The 21,564-nt window shown below is 30.8% G+C and overlaps 1 protein-coding gene across 2 annotated transcripts; it reads left to right on the top strand.

The window, feature by feature from the left end:
* Positions 1-14,521: 14,521 nt before the first annotated feature.
* Positions 14,522-20,842, top strand: LOC109337503 (protein SIP5-like). 2 transcript variants are annotated; one of them, XM_019574481.1, is made up of 9 exons: positions 14,522-14,623; positions 15,928-16,342; positions 16,912-16,963; positions 17,042-17,087; positions 17,214-17,295; positions 17,393-17,537; positions 17,634-17,739; positions 19,172-19,239; positions 20,030-20,842. In XM_019574481.1, exons 2-9 carry the CDS (start codon positions 16,151-16,153, stop codon positions 20,614-20,616), a joined length of 1,278 nt encoding a protein of 425 aa, XP_019430026.1. In that variant the 5' UTR covers positions 14,522-14,623; positions 15,928-16,150; the 3' UTR covers positions 20,617-20,842. The 2 variants fall into 2 exon arrangements, with proteins under 2 accessions (XP_019430026.1, XP_019430027.1); XM_019574482.1 differs by lacking the exon at positions 14,522-14,623 and having other exon boundaries at positions 15,663-16,342; positions 19,172-19,238; positions 20,032-20,842.
* Positions 20,843-21,564: the final 722 nt, after the last annotated feature.

The following is a 21,564-nucleotide window of genomic DNA, read 5'->3' as shown; positions in this document are numbered from 1 at the left end:
TCAGGCATATCAAACTGTTGTATTGGAGGAGCTTGATAATTATTGGCGGAGAAGGTAGTTGGAAGTAGTTGAGTTAATACTTCCATCATCTTATTCTAGTGTAAGTAGACGTCATTCAATGTACGCATGGAATTTGAAAAAATATTCGTAGGATTACACAGATCACGAATCGTTCTAATTAAATTGTGCTTAAAAAAATTGGAAAAAATTAGAATAATTAATATAAATGTAAAAATTAATATAAAATTGTAATATAAAAAATAATATTCTTACCGATCTAGCTGAATATGCTTCATTTGGAGAGATGTATATCCTAGTCCTTTGTAAGTACCACTACATATACTGTGAGTAGTGATACATATGATGGACATCGGGAAAACTATTTACCACATAGTTTTCTCGGTTATTCTATATCTGAATCCACTTGTAATGTTTCTCCATCTTGTGATGTTTCTCCAAGTTGGTTGGATCTTGTGGGATCGGTTGTTGCAGACCAAACTGCCTCATAACCTTATTAGTAGCATGCCACTCAACAAGCGCAAAACATATATGTGGTACACATGCCCGGGAGATATCTGATATATGTATAAAGGTAATATTCCTATATGGGGTCCATACAAATTGATATATAAACATAAATTATTAATAATTTAATAACAAAAAATAATATATAAATAATAAAAAAATAGAAATAACAAATTAGATAAATTATCTGATCAATATGCAAGTGCTCCAACATTGACTGCATTATGTTGGTTTCATGACCAATAATGTTGATGGTGATTAAATGTTGTGACCACCTAAAATATAAAGTTATATTAAGTTAGTATATTAGTTGGAATAAATAATTTGAAATAAAAAGCTATATAATTTGAAATAAATATTTACCTTTAGACCAAAGAAATATCTACAATGTGTTGTTGTGCATTCTTGGAGCCAACATCGGAATGCGGTCATATGCCCATGACTATAGTAGTAACAAGCATCCTCAATTTCAATCTGGCTACTTATTAACATTGCACGACATAATCCTCGATATAGACATGGCAAAACAGCGGATCCCCAACTGTATTGGTATGTATGTGATAAGTCTTCCAGCAATGGGAGATACATCAGGTGGACTCGTAATTATGATGTATCTGGCATGAGGAATCCTCCAATCATGCGTAGTATGAAGGCTCTTGCATGGTATTGAATAACAACATCATCAGCATCTTCCGGGAGCACTTCAAAAGTGGAGTCTAGCCAACTCATTTGGACCATTTGGCCCATAATCTGTCTATTAGTTGGGATAGCACCCAACAAGTTAAGACATACAATATCCCAATTTGTGCTCGCCATACCAGTAATAGAAACTCCACCAATAGGTATCCCAAGTTGGTATGCGACGTCTTCGAGAGTAACAGTACACTCCCCAACAGGTAGATGGAAAGTGTGAGTCTCCAGCCTCCGACCTCCATCTCTCAACCAATGCGGTAATGAGATGATTGTTGATATCGAATGCTCCAATATCCAAAATGTGGCCAAACACGATGTTATGAATAACTTGTAACACTTGTTCATATGGTAGATGTTGCCAAAAGTTGTATCTTGCACGAAAAGTAACCTCTCCACCATTCCATATGTTGGTGGAGACATGGTTTTTTAAAGGATGAGTAGGGTAGGGTTAATGAGACTTATACCAATATGAACTAGAAATACAACTGCAAATATACGTCTATTACCATCTTGTGAACTAGTTATTAGCAATATTCTGATATATTTTCCAGTCAAGAACGTGTCATCCACTTCAAAGATTAGTTTGCAAAATCCAAATGCTTCAATGCATGGTTGGAAAGCCCAAAATACCCTATCAAGAATTAAAGTATTATGGTCTTCATGGCTAGATGTTGAATATCTAACAATTGTACATGGTACATAATACTGGACAACGTTCAACCAACGAGGTAACTCCTTGTACAATTCTTCTCAATCACCATAAATTTGGGACATTTCTATTTGTTTAGCAGACTAAGCCTTCCTATATGTCACTGTATAACCAAAACGAGTGACAACTTCTTTCACTAATGCTTTAATTGGTATATCAGGATCTTCGAATCTTAATTGAATAATACAGTTTGCAATGAATGGTGAGTTCAATTTCGTGTGATCTTGGGAAATATTAGTGGATACAGAAGTGTGTCTTCCACTAATTTTTCTAATCTCCCAAATATCACGCTTCACATTTTTTGATGCATGAATTCTCCATTCACATCCAACACCAAAATATTTGCATTTTGCAACATATCTATCTGGCATAGACCCATTCACATGGTAATCAACATAATTCTTAATATGAAATTGTTTTATAACATTTATTGTTGCTTCTTTTAATTCAAATTGTATGCCAACAAATAGATCATTATCAATATCATTACTTACATTACTACTTCTATATTGAAAATCTTGTCCATACTGATAATCAATGTTAAGAAAAAAAGATGAAGGAGTAACATATGTTATGCTAACTGGTTCACTAGTAACAATCTGAACATCATCATCATCACCATATAGCTCAATGTCCTCCTTATCACTAAAATCGCTAACAATATCTCTAATAATGACTATCTACATATAAACATAGAGTAATAATAAATAACAAATGAAAAAAGTAATTGGAACTAAAAACAAAACAATAAATTTAATTACTTTGTATAATGACTCTTCTTAGATTAGGAATTACTCTTCTTAGATAATAAATTACTGTACAATTTTTTCTTAGTTTTTCTTTCTTCTCTAGTGTGATTTATAGTGGGGGTGGAGGGTGTGTATATGGTGTTTGGATCTCGTGAACTTCATGCACGACATGGATCTCATGTTGTACATGCACGAGATTTAAATAAAAATCATGCCTGTAGTCCACGAGTTTCATGATGTGTGATAGGGTGTAAGGATCTTGTGCCTGTAATGCATGAGTTCCTAGGGGAATCAGATTGCTGGTCCATGACTTCTCCAAAATTGTGTATGACATCTACGAGTCTCTCAAAAGTTGCACTACTTGCATAAATATTTTAAAACTTATACCAAACGTGTGATAGTATAGTCAAACTACACTATCCGCGTAATTTTTTCGGGCAGAGCATGGAAGGTACAGATGGGGGAAGTTTCCTTCCTAAATTTTTTTTTTAAATTTTTACTAAAAAACATTTTTACTTTTCCCCACTTGAATAATCTTTTGTCTTACATAGTGTGTCACTTCATGTGTCACATGTTGAGTTTGGCGAGAAAAATATTTGATTATTGAACTTTTAAATTATAAAATGTGACACATAGTGACACACTTTTTGGAGCGGTTGCACTCCCTTTACCTACACCCAAATGATGTCTTTATGGAGATATTAGTTTAAGCTCACATATTTCTTTAATTTGTAGTTTGATAAATAAATATAATGCAACTTGTGTGGTCCGCCTAAAAATTATACATAATGGACCAAGTTCTCTTACACGTTTAGATGTTAATGATGCTTATAATAACAAGACTTCATTTGAGTTCATAATGATTTTACAATTGATGAAAAATATTATATATGTATTGATAGTATATACCCTAAGGATGCTTATAAGTCATTTAAAATTGATGATATATATTTTTTGTCCAAAAAATCTATCATATGAGTTTCATTAAGCAGTAGAAGATTAGTTTGAGATGTCAATGTCAATATTTTATTCTTGGTGTCCTTAGTTATTCAAGTTTGAAATTTTTTTCTACCATATGTAATTAGTCATATCTTGCATTATCAAGTTATTCATCTTATTTTATCTATTGTGGTTCAACTACTACATTAATATCATTTTCGACAATGAAGTCAACGAAACAAAATTATGTAGTAAAATAAAAGATGAATTTCTTGTAGGTAACATTGTGATTTATATTGAAAAGGAAATTTTTGAAAATTTTATCTCTAGTCGAATCATGTATGTTTCTTTATATTTTCGTTATTCGATTAATTTTAATTAAATATTATTGGTCCTTCTAAAGTTTTGATAAAGATCTGCCACTGATTTCAGATGTGAAGTTCTTATTCTTCCTTTTGTTTTCAATGACAAAAATATTATTTATGTATGTATTAAAGGATAAAAATATACATCAACTTTGTGATGATTATTAGAGGCATAAAATAAAAACAAATAGTCAATGTTATAATTAAGCTTTTGTACTTGGAATATATTGTTACACTTTTTTTGTCCAAGTCTTTGTATTTTGTTTACTTTTATAATATACTAGCGTGTCAATCGGCGCTTCATGCATGTCAACCCGTGTTCTTATTTTTTTTCTAATATATAGTGTATTATCTTCGTGTTATATTTTTTAAGAAAAAATAATTTAAATATAAGAAATACAACATATAAACTCAATAGAGAGCGAAGATTTAAAAATACAACATGTGATAGTTGACATGATATATACAAAACTTCTACAAAATTTCATTTTATGCCTCTAATAATCATTATAGAGTTGATGTATATTTTTCGTTTGCTATTGTGTGTTATTATTGGGTTAAGAAATAGAGAAGATAAAAGTAAAAGAATGTGTAAAAGAATAATGATATTTTGATGAAAAATGGAAGCAATGAAAATAATCCTGAAGTTTCTAGTAGTTATCAATGAGAGATATTATAAAAGGATAAATTTGGAATATTAAAATTATGTCATGGTGGTTACTATTTGTTTTGCCTTTATTAATACTAGTGTGTCCACTGGCACTGCCTTTATTAATACTCCGTGCTAATCGACTTGCATTCCTGTTTTTTTCTCATATAGAATGTATCATCTTCATGTTATATTATTTAAGAAAAAATAATTTAAATATAAAAAATGCAATATATGAACTCAATAGAGAGTGTAGATTTAAGAAGATAACATGTGGTAGTTCATATGATATACATGCAAATTTCTCATTTTTTGCCTCTAATAATCATTACATATTTGTTAGATTTTTTTGTGTTCTTCTTGGATTGAGAAAGAGAGGTTAGAGAAATAAAAGAATGTATGGAAGATTAATGATATATTAATATAAAAAATGAAAGCAATGAAAACAATGTGTGGAAGTTTATAGTAGTTATTAATGATAGAGATTATAAATGATAAGTTTGGAATATAAAAATTATATTATGGTGGTGGTTATTATGATCTCTGAATTAAAACCTTCAGATTTGATATCTTTTATGATTAACAAATTTAATCCAATAATATAATTCCAAATCAAAAAAAGATATATTACATATATATCAGCACATAAAAATGGATGCAATTTTAATCAAATACAAATTAGATCCGGAATGAAAAGTATAAAAAGATATATGCAAATCATTATCAAAAATTTCAAATCGAATATGATCATGTATATCTTAAAACATATATATACACTTTCACACACTAGCATAGTAAAGTATATATAATTTTAAGCATTAACTGTAAATATTATATATATATATACATTAAATTTAATCAGTAATTCTAGACATCATAACAACCTCAAGCAGGAAACAATTACATATGTGTATATGTATATTTTAATTCGCAATACATACAAGGTCATGAATTCTAGATTATATATGTATAAAATAAAAACACATCTTAACACATAATATCTTATACATATACTTTAAAAAATTGCAAAATTGTAAGGTGACAAAAGTCAATATCCAACCGTAAGGCATTAGTGCACATATAATATACATATTGCATAATAGAGTCATAAAATTTAATGCAATGTTCATGCACATATCTGAATATATACTTCAACACATGTTGCAATGATTCACAATACAAATTACTCATAATTCAAATAAGCGGAAGTGAATAAAATTTATCATCATTATTCCTAAAAACCCAATTTATTATTTTTTAATATTGAGTATATAGTTTTAGTAGAATACATATTTATCTGAAAACTAAAAAATAAGTAAATTATACATTTAAAGAGTGTATGCTAGAATAACCACTTCTAAAGTATTTTATTTATAATTAAGTACAATAACCATAGTTTGGAACGTGACATGGTTGTTGATGATGCGGTATTCTTTGAAGGCATGTATGTATCATGTCTTCTTGTTTTCTTATCATAAATGTTTACATAAATCTAGTTGATGAAGAGTCTGCCATTGACGTTTGTTTCCTTCACTATTGTGAATGAAAGGATCACAAAATTTTATGAAAATGATAACTAAATCAATAGATGATAAAGTTAAAAAATAATTACAAAAAATTAATATAAGAAAGCTTACTATGAAAATAGGATTGAGGGTACAATTTCTTTCCAAATGATAAAGAAACAAAAGTTGTTATAAAAGTTAATCGAAAGAAACATGAGAAACTATATAACTTATTCTCACAATAAGCAACAAATAAAGCTATCTCGAGTCTATAAAATAATCGAGACCCTATCAGAAATAGTATTATATTGATGGAAAGTAAAAGATCAAGGGAAATCAAAACACAAAATAGATTTATATATTAAGTGTCACAAATAGAGGTATTGATTAAACATAATTTATGTTAAGTTTCTAAAAGTGTTACTTCAAAAAAAATTAAGTACTCAATCTCTACATCTAGGTGTCACATATTTAAAGAGAAAGAAGTGGTTGTGAGAGTATCCATTCCAAATTGTATATTCAATTAAATAAAGAAAGATATTCAAAGAAACTCAAAAACCTTAGCATGTAAATCAATAAAGAAGACCCCCAAACTATTGGGTAACTTACTTAAGAGAAATAATGGTTTGAGAAACCACATGCACATCACTGCTTCTCTGGCATGATTGTTATAACGATCATGGACATTTTAAATACCAAGACTACCTTAATTAACAACACAATCAAAACATGAGTATATGTATATATCAATGCACCAAGTATTTTTTTTGGGGGTTTTAAACAAAGATAGGTTATGAAACTAAAATAAGCTTCCACTTTTGTCTATAATCAGTGCTTGATTTGAGAACAAGCTATTTGTACTAATTCAAAATTTGAACAACAATTCGTGTAGTAAAATGCTTGAATGCTTATGTGCATGAAAAACTATTGAAAAGAAAGTAAAAAGTTGGAACTTCCTCCACTTGAGCCAACAACTATTCCTATATCTGAGCAAACTTGTATATATTATACCGAAATTGTGAAAATTCAAACTTAGTGATATAATTATTTATAGAAGAATGATAGTTTCTAAACTAAAGTTGCAATTCATGATATCTACCCTCTAATTATTCACAATAGTGGTTTTTGTTGTGGAGTTCCACTTAATTTAATAAGACATTATATTTCCTCTATTATTCATGTTTTATTTACTCTTGATTTATATTGTCAATAGTTCCAAATATAGAACACTGAGTTGATTTTTAAATGTCTTCATAGCCTCCATATACTAAGAAGTCAAAAAAATAAAAACATATACTAAATATCATAGTTATAAAAACCATTTCGACATACTTCCAAGACATACTTAGATTACACATTTTGGTTCCTAACATTTGTGTGTAATCTCAGTGACATGTGTGTAATCTCAGTGACATTTGTGTAATCTTGGAGTACTGTCTGAAGATAGGATTTGGTAGAAAAGTATAATATTCATATGAGACAACTTTGACTCTTTGGTGTTAAATATGAAAACTCCAAATTTATTTGTTTTGTAGAGTGAGTTGTGAACTTATGTTATTTATTTATATTTTGTGGTTGTTAAGTGATACTTTTGGTTTGATATATGTTTTTTAATTTAGACTTTGAATTTGTTAAAGACTTAAAGTTATTTATTGATTATAAATTTGAGCTACCTATTTGGAATTTTTTTTGTTATAGGTTTATATATATAAATATAAGTAGGTATGTCCGGTTTAACCGACATGCGGTTTAATTACTGAACCACTGGTTGAACCACTGTACCACTATACCAGTACCCTGACCGGTTTGATAACCGGTACGGTTTTAACAACACTGCTAAATATGTTAGTCATTTACTAAAACATAAGGTTTCTTTTTAAAAAAAGTACTGCAACATAAACACTTTCACATTCCGATTATATTTCTCCAAGAAACTTGCATCAAGTCAAAATGTGTCATTAATTGAAATTATATTTTTAATTAGTATAATAGTATGCACAATTCGTTAAAACACTCTCAGCTCTTATGTTATCCATGTTTCAAACTACCGGTGATTTACCATGAATTGTTTACTGCTTTGTACAATTTATTAAACGCATTTTGAAGTTCAGAATGCAAAACATTAACTTATTTTATGCTGTCATATGTGGACTTTAGTTAATTTTGATAGGTAAAGTAATTGAAAGACTAACTCAAGTCACGGTGAACATATATGCGAATTAAAATAGTAGTTTAACTTTTTTTATAAATATTAGTTTGTTGACAAATACTTCGTGTTTGCCGACTCACATTCTTATTTTATGATATTAAGTATTTAATTTTTATATAGTTTAATTTAGAAAATTAGAATGTTTTTATTGGGTGTACTTTATGTTATAGGTGATTATTGTGTTAATGGTGGTTACCTTGGATTATGTGATTTTTTGTATAAATTAAAAATATCAAGGGAAAAATAGGAAATTAGAAATTAGTTTATAATGATAGTTACATCAAGTTTTGCTTTTATATATAGTACTAACATACATTTATTATTACTAGTATGTACAGGCACTTCGTGCCTGCCGACGAATATTGTGTGATACTACATATTCAATTTTTATATATTTCATTTTTTTAATTAGAATGTATTTGTTGTGTTCGGTGTATTTTAAATTATATTTTTGTGTGTTTATGATAATGTTTAATTTAAGGTGAGATATGTGGTTTATTAATGTATTGGTGGTGGTTGCTTAGAATTATATAAATTTTTTTTGTAAAAATTAAATAATGTGAATGGCAAAATAGGAAATAAAAATTACATCATGAGGAAAGTTATTTCAAGTTTTGGCTTTATATATAGTATAGATATAGATATACTTCAAAAAAAATTGAGGACTCAATCTCTGCATCTAGGTATCACATATTCAAAGAGAAAGAAGTGGTTGTAACAATAACCATTCCAAATTGTATATTCATTTAAAAAAAGAAAGATATTCAAAGAAACTCGAAAACCACATGTTCTATAGCATGTAAATCAATAGAAAAGACCCAAACTATTGGGTAACTTACTTAAGAGAAATAATGGTTGGAGAAACCACAAGCATGTCACTACTTCTCTGGCATGGTTGTTATGACGATCATGGATATTCTAAATACCAAGATTATCATGATTAACAATACAATCAAAACATGAGTATATGTATATATCAGTTTAGTGGATGCACCAAGTATTTTTTGGGTTCGTAAACTAATAATAGAGACAAAGATAGGTTACGAAACTAAAATAAGCTTCCAGTTATATAGCCTAGTGCTAGAAGTCTATAATCAGTACTTGATTTGAGAACAAACTATTTGTACTAATTAAAAAATAGAACAATAATTCGTGTAGCAAAATGCTTAGTTGCTTATGTGCATGAAAAACTATTGAAAAGAAAGTAAAAAGTTGCAACATCCTATACTTGAGCCAACAACTATTCATATATCTGAGCAAACCTACATAAGTTATACCAAAATTGTGAAAATTCAAACTTAGTGATATAATTATTTATAGAAGATTGATAGTTTCTAAACTGAAGTTGCAATTCAAGACATTTACACTCTAATTATTCATAATAGTGGTTTTTGTTGTGGAGTTCTACTTGATTTAATGAGACATTACATTTCATTCATTATTCATGTTTTGCTTACTCTTGATTTATATCGTCAATAGTTCCAAATATAGCACACTAAGTTGACTTTTAAATGTCTTCATAGCCTTTCAAATTCATAAATTAAAAGTCAAAAAATAAAAACATATACTAAATATGTTAGTCATTGACTAAAGCATAAGGTTTCTTTTAAAAAATGATACTACAACATAAACACTTTCACGTTCCAATTACACTTATCTAAGGAACTTGCATCAAGTCAAAATGTGTTATTTAAAAAATGTAAAGAATATATCATGAAACACCTTAAAATATTGTAATGATTAGATTTATTAGCCATGAATATATCATGATTATAAAAGGTACGAACTCTCTTAGTCAATTTTCACCTTTAGAATCTAACTCCCAAAATAGCTCATACAAAAATAGGAAAGTTTTTTTTTAATTTCACTAACAATCATATACCCTCAAAATCTAAAACCACATTTTGTACGACCTCTCTTTCCATGGATCTAAGTTCATCACTAAAAAAATGATCATTTGGTTGACTCTCAAAATTATATGTAAAACTTTGAGATACAACAATTAACTAAAATAATTGAGTATTACTAGTTGGAGAGTAAATACATGTAGTCTTTTCATATATAAGTTTCAAGTAACAATACATAATAAACTATGACACATGCTAATGAGACAAACTTATGAGTAAAACAACATGATATATAGGAGGAATATCTAAAAAAAGGTATACAACCTAAGGAAGGATTGTTGATAGAAGCAGTGAGACTGATAATTTTATCCCTTCCTTTATTTGAGTTGAAATTCGCCTTTGTCTCTATTCTTGTCATGAAACAATATAAAATCCTTGTCAATAAACAATCATCTAAGAAGTATACATATAGTAAATAGAAAAATATATTATGGGCTAATAGTAAAGACATGCTAATCTAAGTTCCATTTGACATTTCTAACATCCTTTAACATATCTTATTCCATAACCTTTTAACATGCAATTGTGAAAGATTTGTCATTGGTTCCTAATTACTTTTCACGGTGAATATGTAGAGTAGTTCCATAAACATAATATAATGGCTAAACAATGGTTGATTATCCATAATATTATGGATAATCACCCATATCCATAATATTATGTAATAATATTGTTTCACTATCAGGTTTGTTATTTTATTACACTGTTTTCTTAATTGGTATTTCTTAAATAAAATAAAATTTGCAACTTACTATACTAAGTTCATCTTTAGAATATGATCATTGTGAAAGAGACATTTTGTCGAATATGTGAGGAATATTTTCAGAATCAACCAAAATTAGTGAAACAGCTTAGAATCATACCACAATGTAGAATGAGAGAGTAATATAATTCAAACATGGAAAATAATATACCAATAGTAGAAACCAAAGATCAAAGCAAAGAAAAGTAACATATTGTCAGGTTTGATTTATTACCAGAGGCTTTAATATCATCATAGAAATTTCTTGTTACCACCAGATGATTGCAGCAACATAGTGCCACACACTTCCTTTTTTGTAGATAATGTAAATTTCTAGTATACAAAATAACACTTCTTATTAAATAAGAGATACTTTCATCGGAGAATGAGAGGCACTTCCATTTTAGATTTTCTAGGCACTTCCGTTTTAGATTTTCTAGGCATTTCCTTTTCATTGGAGATACTTTCGTTCGAGACATTTTCATCAAAAAAAGTAACATATTGACATGCACTTTCTTTTTTTTTTGGAGAAGTAGAAGAGATGATTTGTTGAATGAGTTTCCAATTGTAGAATCAGACACTAGTTAAGTGTAGAGATGAGAGAAGGAGTTGTTTGTGGAGAATAAGGGGAGAAAACTGATAAGAAAGAGAGAACGTGACGTAAGCAGTTTTAAATGTGAGGAGCAATTTTTGATAGAGGAAGTTACCACATAGAGTAAATGGCATAGAAGTATAGATGATAGAGTAAATACCAAAATTGGAATATCAAAGTTACTCAATCCATAATAGTTCAAAATTGTTTTGCCTTTATTTCTTTGTATAGATAGATTATAAAAGTATATATATTTTTGAGTAAAAAATTTCTTCATTAGAGAGACAAATATTATATATATCTATACTTATATACTATTAAGAAAAGCAAATCAAGTAATAATTACCACTATGATATAACTTTTATATTTTAAACTTATCCTTTTGTATTATTAATAACTACTATAAACTTCCACATATTATTTCTATTAATATAATTTTTTATATTAATAATTTAATATTATTAATTTTCCACACATTCTCTTATTTCTATATTCTATCTTTCTCAAGCCAAGAAGAACACACGATAATATAAAAAAAACATCTAACAACTATGTAATGATTATTAAAGGCATAAAATGAGAAATTCGCATAAGTTTTATGTATATCATATCAACTACTACAAGTTATCTTCTTAAATCTTCACTCTCTATTGAGTTTATATATTGCATTTCTTATATTTAAATTGTTTTTTCTTAAATAATGTAACATGAAGATGATACATTCTATAGCAGAAAAAATAAGAATGCGGGTGACTGGCATGGAGTGTCGGTCGACACACTAGTAAAAATAATAGGAAAATGACATGCTATGACACTTTAATTTAAACATTTTATTTATAATGAAATAATTTTTTTGTCATTTAAGTTAAAAGGAAAAAATAATAATTCTCTCTCCGATACCAATATCAAAGACAATCCCAATTAGTATTGGCAATTAGGGTCACCCTCCTACCTATACCCACACAATGCCCACCAACATTAGGGCGGACATGCCCGTTATTAAGTAGGGCATGAAATATCATGTTCTGTCCACCCTAAACATGGGCAGGGCGGGCTTGCGGGCCGTCCTAAATTAAAAAAAAAAACTAAAAATGGTCTAGTACATGGAACATTGTAAGATATTATATATTGTCTCTTATTTTTATTTTACTGTTGAAATATTACAATATTCATATTATCATACTTGAGTGTGGATGCACAGTGTGACAGTATGATTCAAAATACAAAAGATAACACATTGTTTTCCATAAACCGGACATGCATTTATTTGATAAGATGTTATATTTTGGAAAATTGTTACATTGTACTCAAGTGATGAGAACATGAATTACTCTTATCATACTTGACCCATCAAATTTCTTATTGTAGTATTATTGATGCATGTGGGCTGCCTTGCCGGGCAGTTTGAAATGCATGTGGGTGAAAAATGCATATTGGATAGACATTTTAGGACGAATGAACACATTTTTATGCTCTGTCTATCCAAAATGTGTGGACGGGCAACCCCATGTGCATAGTCTAAATTGTCAATGATATAATATCAATGTAACCGACACAGAGACATGTGTCGTGATGTGAATTGTCTAGTGGAAATTAGGATTTTTAAATTCATAAAAATAATCAAATTATTGAAAAGTGAGCTTAAATGCACTTTTGTTTCCCATATTTGCTCTACTTAAATTTAGCTCCCTAACTTACTTATACAATTAATTCACATGCTTTACATATTATTTTATAATTTTTAAGTTATAAAATTTGTAATTCAATTAATAATTACTTGAATAGATATTTTTTGTTAGTAATGTATGACTACTAATATTTGATAAAATATCTATATATATCAACATGTCTAATTCAACCGCGTGTTTTATGTTTATTTTGGGGACTAAAATCACCAAAAAATACGATTATGAGGATGAAATTCAGAACTCAAAAGTACATTTAAACATATTTCTTTATCATTTTTATGAATAACAAAAAATTGTATTTTCTTATAGGACATTATGAAATGTGTCTCATTGTGGACCACGATAAAAATGGACGAAATGGTTAAACATATCAAAAGTTGAACCTCAATGAACTAAATCCCTAGATTTGAACAAAGAGAATTAAATTTATAAAATCATAGAATTAGGAAACTAAAAAAATGCCTTGAAGTCTAATTAAAAATAATAATGTTTTAAGAAAAACATCTGAACTGGAAGGTTTATTGTTTTTTCATATCTTTTGTTAAAATGATTACACACCATTCTTATAATTTTTTTAGTGTATCAAATTGATCTTTTAAAAAATATCAAACTATCACTTAAAGGGGTGTTATCAATAGTGCACTGATTATCATACTATCAGAGTGCTTATATGATGGTTTAATCATTTATTCACTAATTAATATATTTTATAATAAATTTATTATTATAATCATATACCTCAATTATTGAAATGGTGTAATAACTACATGTGTTACAAAAAAGCTATGCGGATTAATGTTTGAATCATTAATATCTCATTAAGAGAAATATTAGTTTTTCATTGACAAATCTGATTTGATCATACTATATAGTTTCATTAGTTTTGATACATTGACTAAATTTATTAGTTGAATCGACTAATATGATATGTTATTTATAACATGGATTCAGAAGAATTTATTTTTTTGTACTGAAGGGTTTCCTCCCATATTTTAGGAAAATAAATTAATTCATTTCAGGGTTTGTGATTATTATCTCTAACAAATGTTGTTTACAAAAATTATACTATCAGAATTCAATAATACCTTACATCAATAAATCAATTGTTAGTACTCAAAAAAAGTTATTTGAATATAATCCATAGATCCTAGGTCCATTTTAAAATGGTTCTTTATTAAAAAAAATAGCTCGAGTGAAGTTAACGTGAAAGAAGAGCGCGTGAGTGCGAGAGAGTCATAACAGTAGAAGGTAAATGAATTGATTCTTTTCTCTACTACTACTCCTTCTTTCTCTCAATCTTATTACAAACAACACTAATCTCTCTTCTTTCTTCTCCATCAGTCATTTCAGGTTCCTTTCTCATTCCACTATTTCATTTCTCAATCTTTCTTTTCTTCCTTTTCTATTGCATTTTTTGTTCTTTTTTTCATTTTACCATTGATTTTGTTAATTTGAGTTCTACTGAGTTGCAATTAGGGTTTTTTGTGTTTTTAATCACTTGAATCTTATTGATTGTCAATTCAAATTGTTTTGGAATTGGTCTTTTACTGGTAGCAGGTTTAAGGTTTTTACCATTGGTAAAATTGCAATTTCATGTTTTTGTTGGTCTGAATTTATGATTGGTTTGGTGTTGTGGATACAATGTGTTTTTGGTGATGAATTGTGTAGAATTGACAGAAAGTTTGAGTTTTTTGAGTGATTCTGTTGAAAATTGTGGACTTGAGTTTTATTCCTTGTTGTCACTTTTTTTTTGTTGCTTTTTTGTGTTTTTGCTTATGTGTTTGAATTGATCATAAACTTCTGCAGGGATTTTGATATATGTATAGCAGATAGAGTGTTGTTTTCTTTGGGTCTGTTGATTGTATTGTGTATACAGGATTAGGCTGAATTTATGATTTGTTATCCATGAAGTACTAATACTACAATATAGTTGCAGTAACGGTATATGATAACTTTTTAATAAGATGCTTCAAAAAGTTTTAGGTACTTTGATAGGATGCCGGGGAGACCACCCATCACTAGGGTGTATCAGAGGAGGCCACATAGCTGCCACGTTGCAGCGTGAGGTGGCAGCTGTAACTGCCAAAGCAGTTTTCTGTAACTGCCGAAGCAGTGTAGGGAGTTTGGGCAGAAAGTATAAATAGGTGATAGGGGGTTATTGTAGGTAGTTTTTGAGAATTGAGTAGAGGAGAGGGATTCATTCAGGGAATTAATCTTGTAACGTGCAATTGATTCGGGGAATCAATTAGGGTTCATCTTGTAATCTTGTCCATTCTTCAAGCAATAAACGAGGTATTAGTATTCGGAATCGAAATGATTCCGAATCGATTGTGAAACTTTCTTCTTCTTTTCTGTAATTCTGTGCCGGTGTTATCATACTGTTGCTGTCTTTTAATTATTTTATGAATTTTTTCGCATCAACATATCCAGTATCTGTGTTTCTTATATATTTTGTGCTATTTTTTTTGTTTGGTGCTGTGGAAGCAATGCATTTTGGTGAAGAATTATGTGGAATCAAGAGACAGTTTGAGTTTTTGAGTCATTCTGTTGAAAACTGTGGCCTTGAGGGTTTTATTTCTTGTTCTCATTTGTATAAATTTTGGTGTTTTCGCTTATGTGTTTGAATTCTCCATAAACTTCTGCTGGACTTTCAGGATATGCATCTCAGTGCCTCCAACAATGCCAGTGAATTGAGCAGAAAGAGTGTTATTTTCTTTAGGTCTGTTGATTGTATTGTATGTAGCGGATACTTTTCTGACGTGGAAAAGTGAGTAGTTTTTGTAAACAATGATTGGTTATTTTCTCTGTTGTTATATTGCTTTATTTTGTTGAAGAATTCAAAACATATTTGTCAAAACAAGAACTGTATTTTGTTGGATGGGTAATAAGTTTGGGAAGAGGAGCCATGTAATAGATGAAAAATATACGAGGCCACAAGGGCTGTATAGTCATAAAGATGTAGATCATAAGAAGCTGAGGAAGCTAATACTCGAATCAAAGCTTGCACCTTGTTTTCCTGGAGGTGAGGAAAACACCCATGACCATGAAGAGTGCCCAATTTGCTTTCTGGTCTGTATTCTATCTCACACACTCAATATTTGTTTCTTTGCACTTATTCTGTTACTCTACATTTTATAAAAGTAAACAAATAAGTCAATTAAAATGAGCAGTCTTTTCAAACTGTAAATTTGACCTGCAGGTTGCCTTTACAACAACTAGAAAATCATTTCCCACTATGTAGGGCTGGCTACGTTGCTTAAACACCACCATTGTGCCCCATAAATGCTAATTAAGTCCAACCCCTTTTTAATGATTTTACTTATGGTTTTGATCAGTCTCCTTCAACCTATAAATATTGGCCTATCTTCCACCTTATCTATTTTTCTTACGGAAGCTTCTAAATTCTTCTGTTCACTTGTTCAAATCACAATAGGGTCTACCCCTACTTTCTAGAAACCATACTCATGGGTGATGTAAGATTAAAAAAATATATCATGAACTTTCTTATCGGAATACAAGAAAGACAAAATATATGGACTGTTGTTACTTCTTTTTTCCTTGAAGTCTGTTTCAACTTGTAAACTTCACGTATTCCTTTTCTGATCATTTCATTCCATTGTTTTTTCAACTTAATTTAGTATTATCCAAGTCTAAACCGATCAAGATGTTGCATGAAGAGCATTTGTACAGGTAATCATTTGGTCATCTTCATTGGTTACATACTGTCATTAGCATTTCTATGCAATCTAATTAATTTCCTTTTATCAGAGTGCTTTTTGCAGATGAAAGTTCCAAATTCAACTCGACCCACACAGTATCCTCCATTTATAGTTGTTTGCATCAATCAATATGAAAACATAACTCATAATTGTCTTTTGATGGTGAATTCCATCTTCTATTGCTTCAGTATTAGAATAATTGCTTGCCTTAACAATATGAGATGTCCCTTCTGCAAAACACTAAACTATGCTGTGGAGTATCGTGGTGTGAAAACGAAAGAAGAAAAGGGATTGGAACAGATAGTAAGTTGTTATCTACCATGAATACTGTCTTTTATGACTGCATTTTCTGAAATATTACAACGAGTCAAATTGCACTTACATAATATTAATTGTCTAGGAAGAGCAACGTGTTATAGAAGCAAAAATTAGGATGCGGCAGCAGGAACTTCTTGAGGAAGAGGAAAGAATGAATAGAAGACAAGAAGTAAGTTCTACAAATATGAATGTGGAAGTTGCAGATGTTGAATACAGCTCAAATGCAGGTATTCTTTCATCACATTCTGGAATTTTTTTCATCTGTATTTGTCTGTGACTAGTCCTAGTTGTGTATAAATTATTCTTTTGTTTCAACTTTTTAGTGGCTGCATCTTCAATTTCTGTTGTTGAACATGAGGAAATAGTTTCTTCTCAAGATTCATGTGCCACCTCAATGGTTAGACCATCTCCATCTGCTAGAACCAATAGGTATGCTAGCTCTCATTGCTTTTCCCCCAATTTTTGTTGTAATGTCTTATTTTTCTGTTTCCAATTTGTGTTACTAAATATCGAAAATTAGGTGTGATCATACCAACACTAATGCAACAGATCCCATTAGAACTCCTCAGTTAAGCGTGCTTGGTCGATAGTAGTACTAGGATGGGTGGCCTCCTGGGAAGTCTTGGTGTTGCACTTCTTTTAAAAAAAGTGTGCGCTTGGCGCAATAGTAAGGTTGTTGCTTAGCGATCATGAGGTCACATGTTCAAATCCTGGAAACAGCTTCTCTGCTTGTAGGGGTAAAGCTATGTGCATTTACCGTCCCCATACCCCACTAAGTGGGAGCCTCGTGCACTGGGACACCCTTTTTAATGTGGGGGAAAATGAGTTAACATGTCTAATTGCTGAAAAGGCGCATGAACATTTAGCATTGCTTCATACTGATCGTTTTGTGTGTTAAATTTCTCAATAATGCCTTTTAGATTATACTATTCCATTGCATCATCAGGTGTCAAGTCCATTATAAAATGAGACACAATATACTTCTTGATCTAATCTGAATACTGAATTGTGTCAATCGTCTGTATCTGTAGTTGAAGGTGTTTTCAACAAGTAATGTTGTGAGGGGATACCTATTTTACTCTCTACAATCTTAACATGACTAAGTTTAACTTTGTGAAGGGCATTATTAGTCCATATGTAAGTTGACCATAAGTCATAAATTTAATGGAAGGCTGGGTGTTGCTCGGGTCTATAAGTTAGCTATTATGTGACTCCTCGGTTTTGATTCTGTAGCTCATCTTGAGATGATGCTAGTCTAGAAGTTTTATCTATATGTATGAATATGGTTAGATGTGCAAGAAAAGATGAGTCACACAGATGCACATAATGTTAACAGTGACTACCTCATAAAAAGGAGGATTCAATATGCAATATGTTGTAAACATGATTCTAAATTGCGGACCTCATCACAGCAGCTACAATGCTCAGTATCACAGCAACCGTGACGGTAGTCGTAATTTAGAAGCATGGTGAAAAGTCCATTTTTTACTAGTAATTAATTAATTTGCAATGATCTCCCCCATCCGAGGATCATTTCTTAGGTGAATTATCAGTACAATTGATGACAGAAGATGTACAGTTTAGTTTGTTTGGTAGTATTGGAACTATATAGGCCCTTTCATGCATACACCTGTTATCAGTACAAGTGTTGTAGCTGATGCCCGTATTTGTATCCATGCATCATAGACGGAGCACCAACTCTTTCTATTTGGCAATTTATTTTGATGTCTTAATAAACTAGTGTTGAATATTTGTGTTTGGTTATGGCCATAAGTGTGTGATTTCTTTTATGTATTGTATTTTGCAAAATTGTAGTTGTTGGACTTACCCTATATTTTGTGTCCAATTATGTAAACTACAGAGATGATGAATTTGATGTCGATCTTGAGGACATCATGGTCATGGAAGCAATCTGGCTTTCCATTCAGGTGATGACAATTGTTTGAATATTCTCATCTATAAGCTATTGAGCATTAAAATGGAAGATCACCTCTCTGTTGCAATAAAGTGGTGTAACACTCATTTTGAAAATTTTAACCACACCATAAGTTTTTTGTTGGTTCTAGTTCAATCAAATTTAAAATTGTTTGTTTTTAGTTTATCTTGCTCTAGTTCTCTAAGACAATGATGAAATTAAATAAGTAAACCCTTCCAAAGGAGTGCAATACTTCTTCCAAGATATGAAATTAAATATATATTTTTACATTTAAACTTCGACATTTTTTCAGGTAGAATAGTTCATACTTCAGATATGAATACTTACTGAAGTAAATAACTTTCAATATATGTGCTCATGCTGTGTGAAGCACTTATAGTTTGCCTTGTGATGTTTTGTAATTGTGATAGTCATGGAAGCATGTAGTGAGAGGACGTCTTGATAATAAGACACAGACATCCTCACATCTATATACCTAGCCCAACTAGTTAAGTCATGCTTAATCTGTTTAGGAAGAAGTAAAATAAAGTTACTCATGCATAAGTAATTATCAGTTCTTATGCCTTAAATTTGAATACGAGTTAGCATGTTGTTAACTTGTAATAGCTCTTCAGACGACCAAAGGTTCATTGTTTATTATAGTATGATTTTGGACAACCTTTAGATTTCTTGGTAAAAGAACCATATTGTGCAATCTAGCTCTATGCTTTATTTTATCTTGGCTTACATGGCCTGTTTATTTGATGATTTTGATTGACTCAATATATGAATTACATACACTACAGAACGGGAGGCAGATGTATTTATCATCTGCAGATGCTCCTCCTGGACAAGACATAGCCAATAATCACAGTACTTCAACTGTCATGGCTCCACAAACTGGATCATCCTCATCTCCATCTGGGGGTCTTGCTTGTGCCATTGCAGCTCTTGCTGAACGTCAGCAAACGGCTGAAGAGTCATCTATGAGCTTCTCCAATGAAAACACATCATCTTCCAACATGCTACAAGGTTCTAGAAGGTATTATAACAGGCTTGGTAGAGATATGGTTAGTTATCCGCATACAGAAAACCTCAATGAGGTGCCACCAGATGATTCTGTGGCCATGGCTAGCGGACATAGTGAATGGAAGATAGACCATGGACCACAAGTGGCTGAAACAGGAACTAGCTATGCAAGCTCTGTTGCAGCAGAAGATGGTGGCGAATCATCCTCTTTGCCACAGTCAAACGAAATTGTTGGCAGCGTTCAAAGTGCTACAGATCCCATTGTTCCTGAAAGTTTTGAGGAGCAGATGATGCTAGCTATGGCTGTCTCTTTAGCTGAAGCTCGAGCTATGTCAAGTGGGCAGGGTGCTTCTTGGCAATAGTTTTTGGTCGAGGTGCTCATCTTATCGTTCATAAATCGAGGAGGCTTGTCATAACTATTTGGCTAGCCGAGTCCTGGATCAGGAGTTTGAGCCAAGTTCACATGTGCCCAATATGTTCAAGGATCAAGTGGTGATTCTCTCCTCACACGAATTTATATATATAGATGTCAAGGGAAAACTAGTGATCCTAACCGGTAAAAGGTTGCTCCTTATGTCATTTTTTTCCTAAAAGAAGAAAGAAAATTGTGTTTGATCTTTGATATTCTCTCCTGCTATCTCATTAGTTTTCTGTAAATAGTTATTTTTAAATTTCAATATTGATGATAGATGTGTGTTTCATTCATATACCGAACAAGAAAAAGAAATTAAATTTTCATGTCAGTGAAATTTGTGTCTAGTTCTATCCATTAGTTATAATATGTTCAAGTTGTTATCTAAGCAGGGCACTCATACCCATGGGTAGCCATCTGAATCTGATCCACCATAGTATTGATGGGGAAATCGGGGAGCACATCTGTTTTCCACAACTTTGTGTCACTCCATGTGTCAGGAGATATGATTGGTCAGAAAAATATTTAATAATTACAACTTTAATTTAAATAATTTTGTTTCAATCAATCAGAATTGATGGTACAAAAAGTGGGATAACATATATGATCGGAAGAAACCGATTTGATTGGGTTTGGGGGCAGGATGGGTTTCCCCCATGTGACTTGGGGCGTGGGTGGGGCGTGGGTGTGGGAATACAGCTAACTGCCCTGGCCTCCAAACCTTCCCTAATTAAAAGCTTAAATTCATATAGGTAGCAAAGATGCAAACTTGATGCAGAAAAGTTAACACACTGAACTGAGAACAATTCTTAGTGTCATACAAATATACGTAGAAAATTAACAGTAAAAGTTACTTAACAGTTACATAAATACTTAAAGTCATATACTTAAAGTCATA

The sequence above is a fragment of the Lupinus angustifolius genome, unplaced genomic scaffold (genome assembly GCF_001865875.1).
Source record: "Lupinus angustifolius cultivar Tanjil unplaced genomic scaffold, LupAngTanjil_v1.0 Scaffold_7_11, whole genome shotgun sequence".
In the NCBI taxonomy this organism is placed as follows: domain Eukaryota; kingdom Viridiplantae; phylum Streptophyta; class Magnoliopsida; order Fabales; family Fabaceae; genus Lupinus; species Lupinus angustifolius.
The sequence above is the reverse complement of the archived record's forward strand: the minus strand, read 5'-3'. Positions and strand labels throughout refer to the sequence as shown.

Excerpts from the sequence above, each read along its gene's own strand:
- LOC109337503 (XM_019574481.1), top strand. The coding sequence starts at position 16,151 with ATGGGTAATAAGTTTGGGAAGAGGAGCCATGTAATAGATGAAAAATAT. Across the intron at positions 16,343-16,911 it reads AGTGCCCAATTTGCTTTCTG|TATTATCCAAGTCTAAACCG; the intron begins GTCTGTATTCTA and ends AACTTAATTTAG. Across the intron at positions 17,740-19,171 it reads CCATCTGCTAGAACCAATAG|AGATGATGAATTTGATGTCG; the intron begins GTATGCTAGCTC and ends TGTAAACTACAG.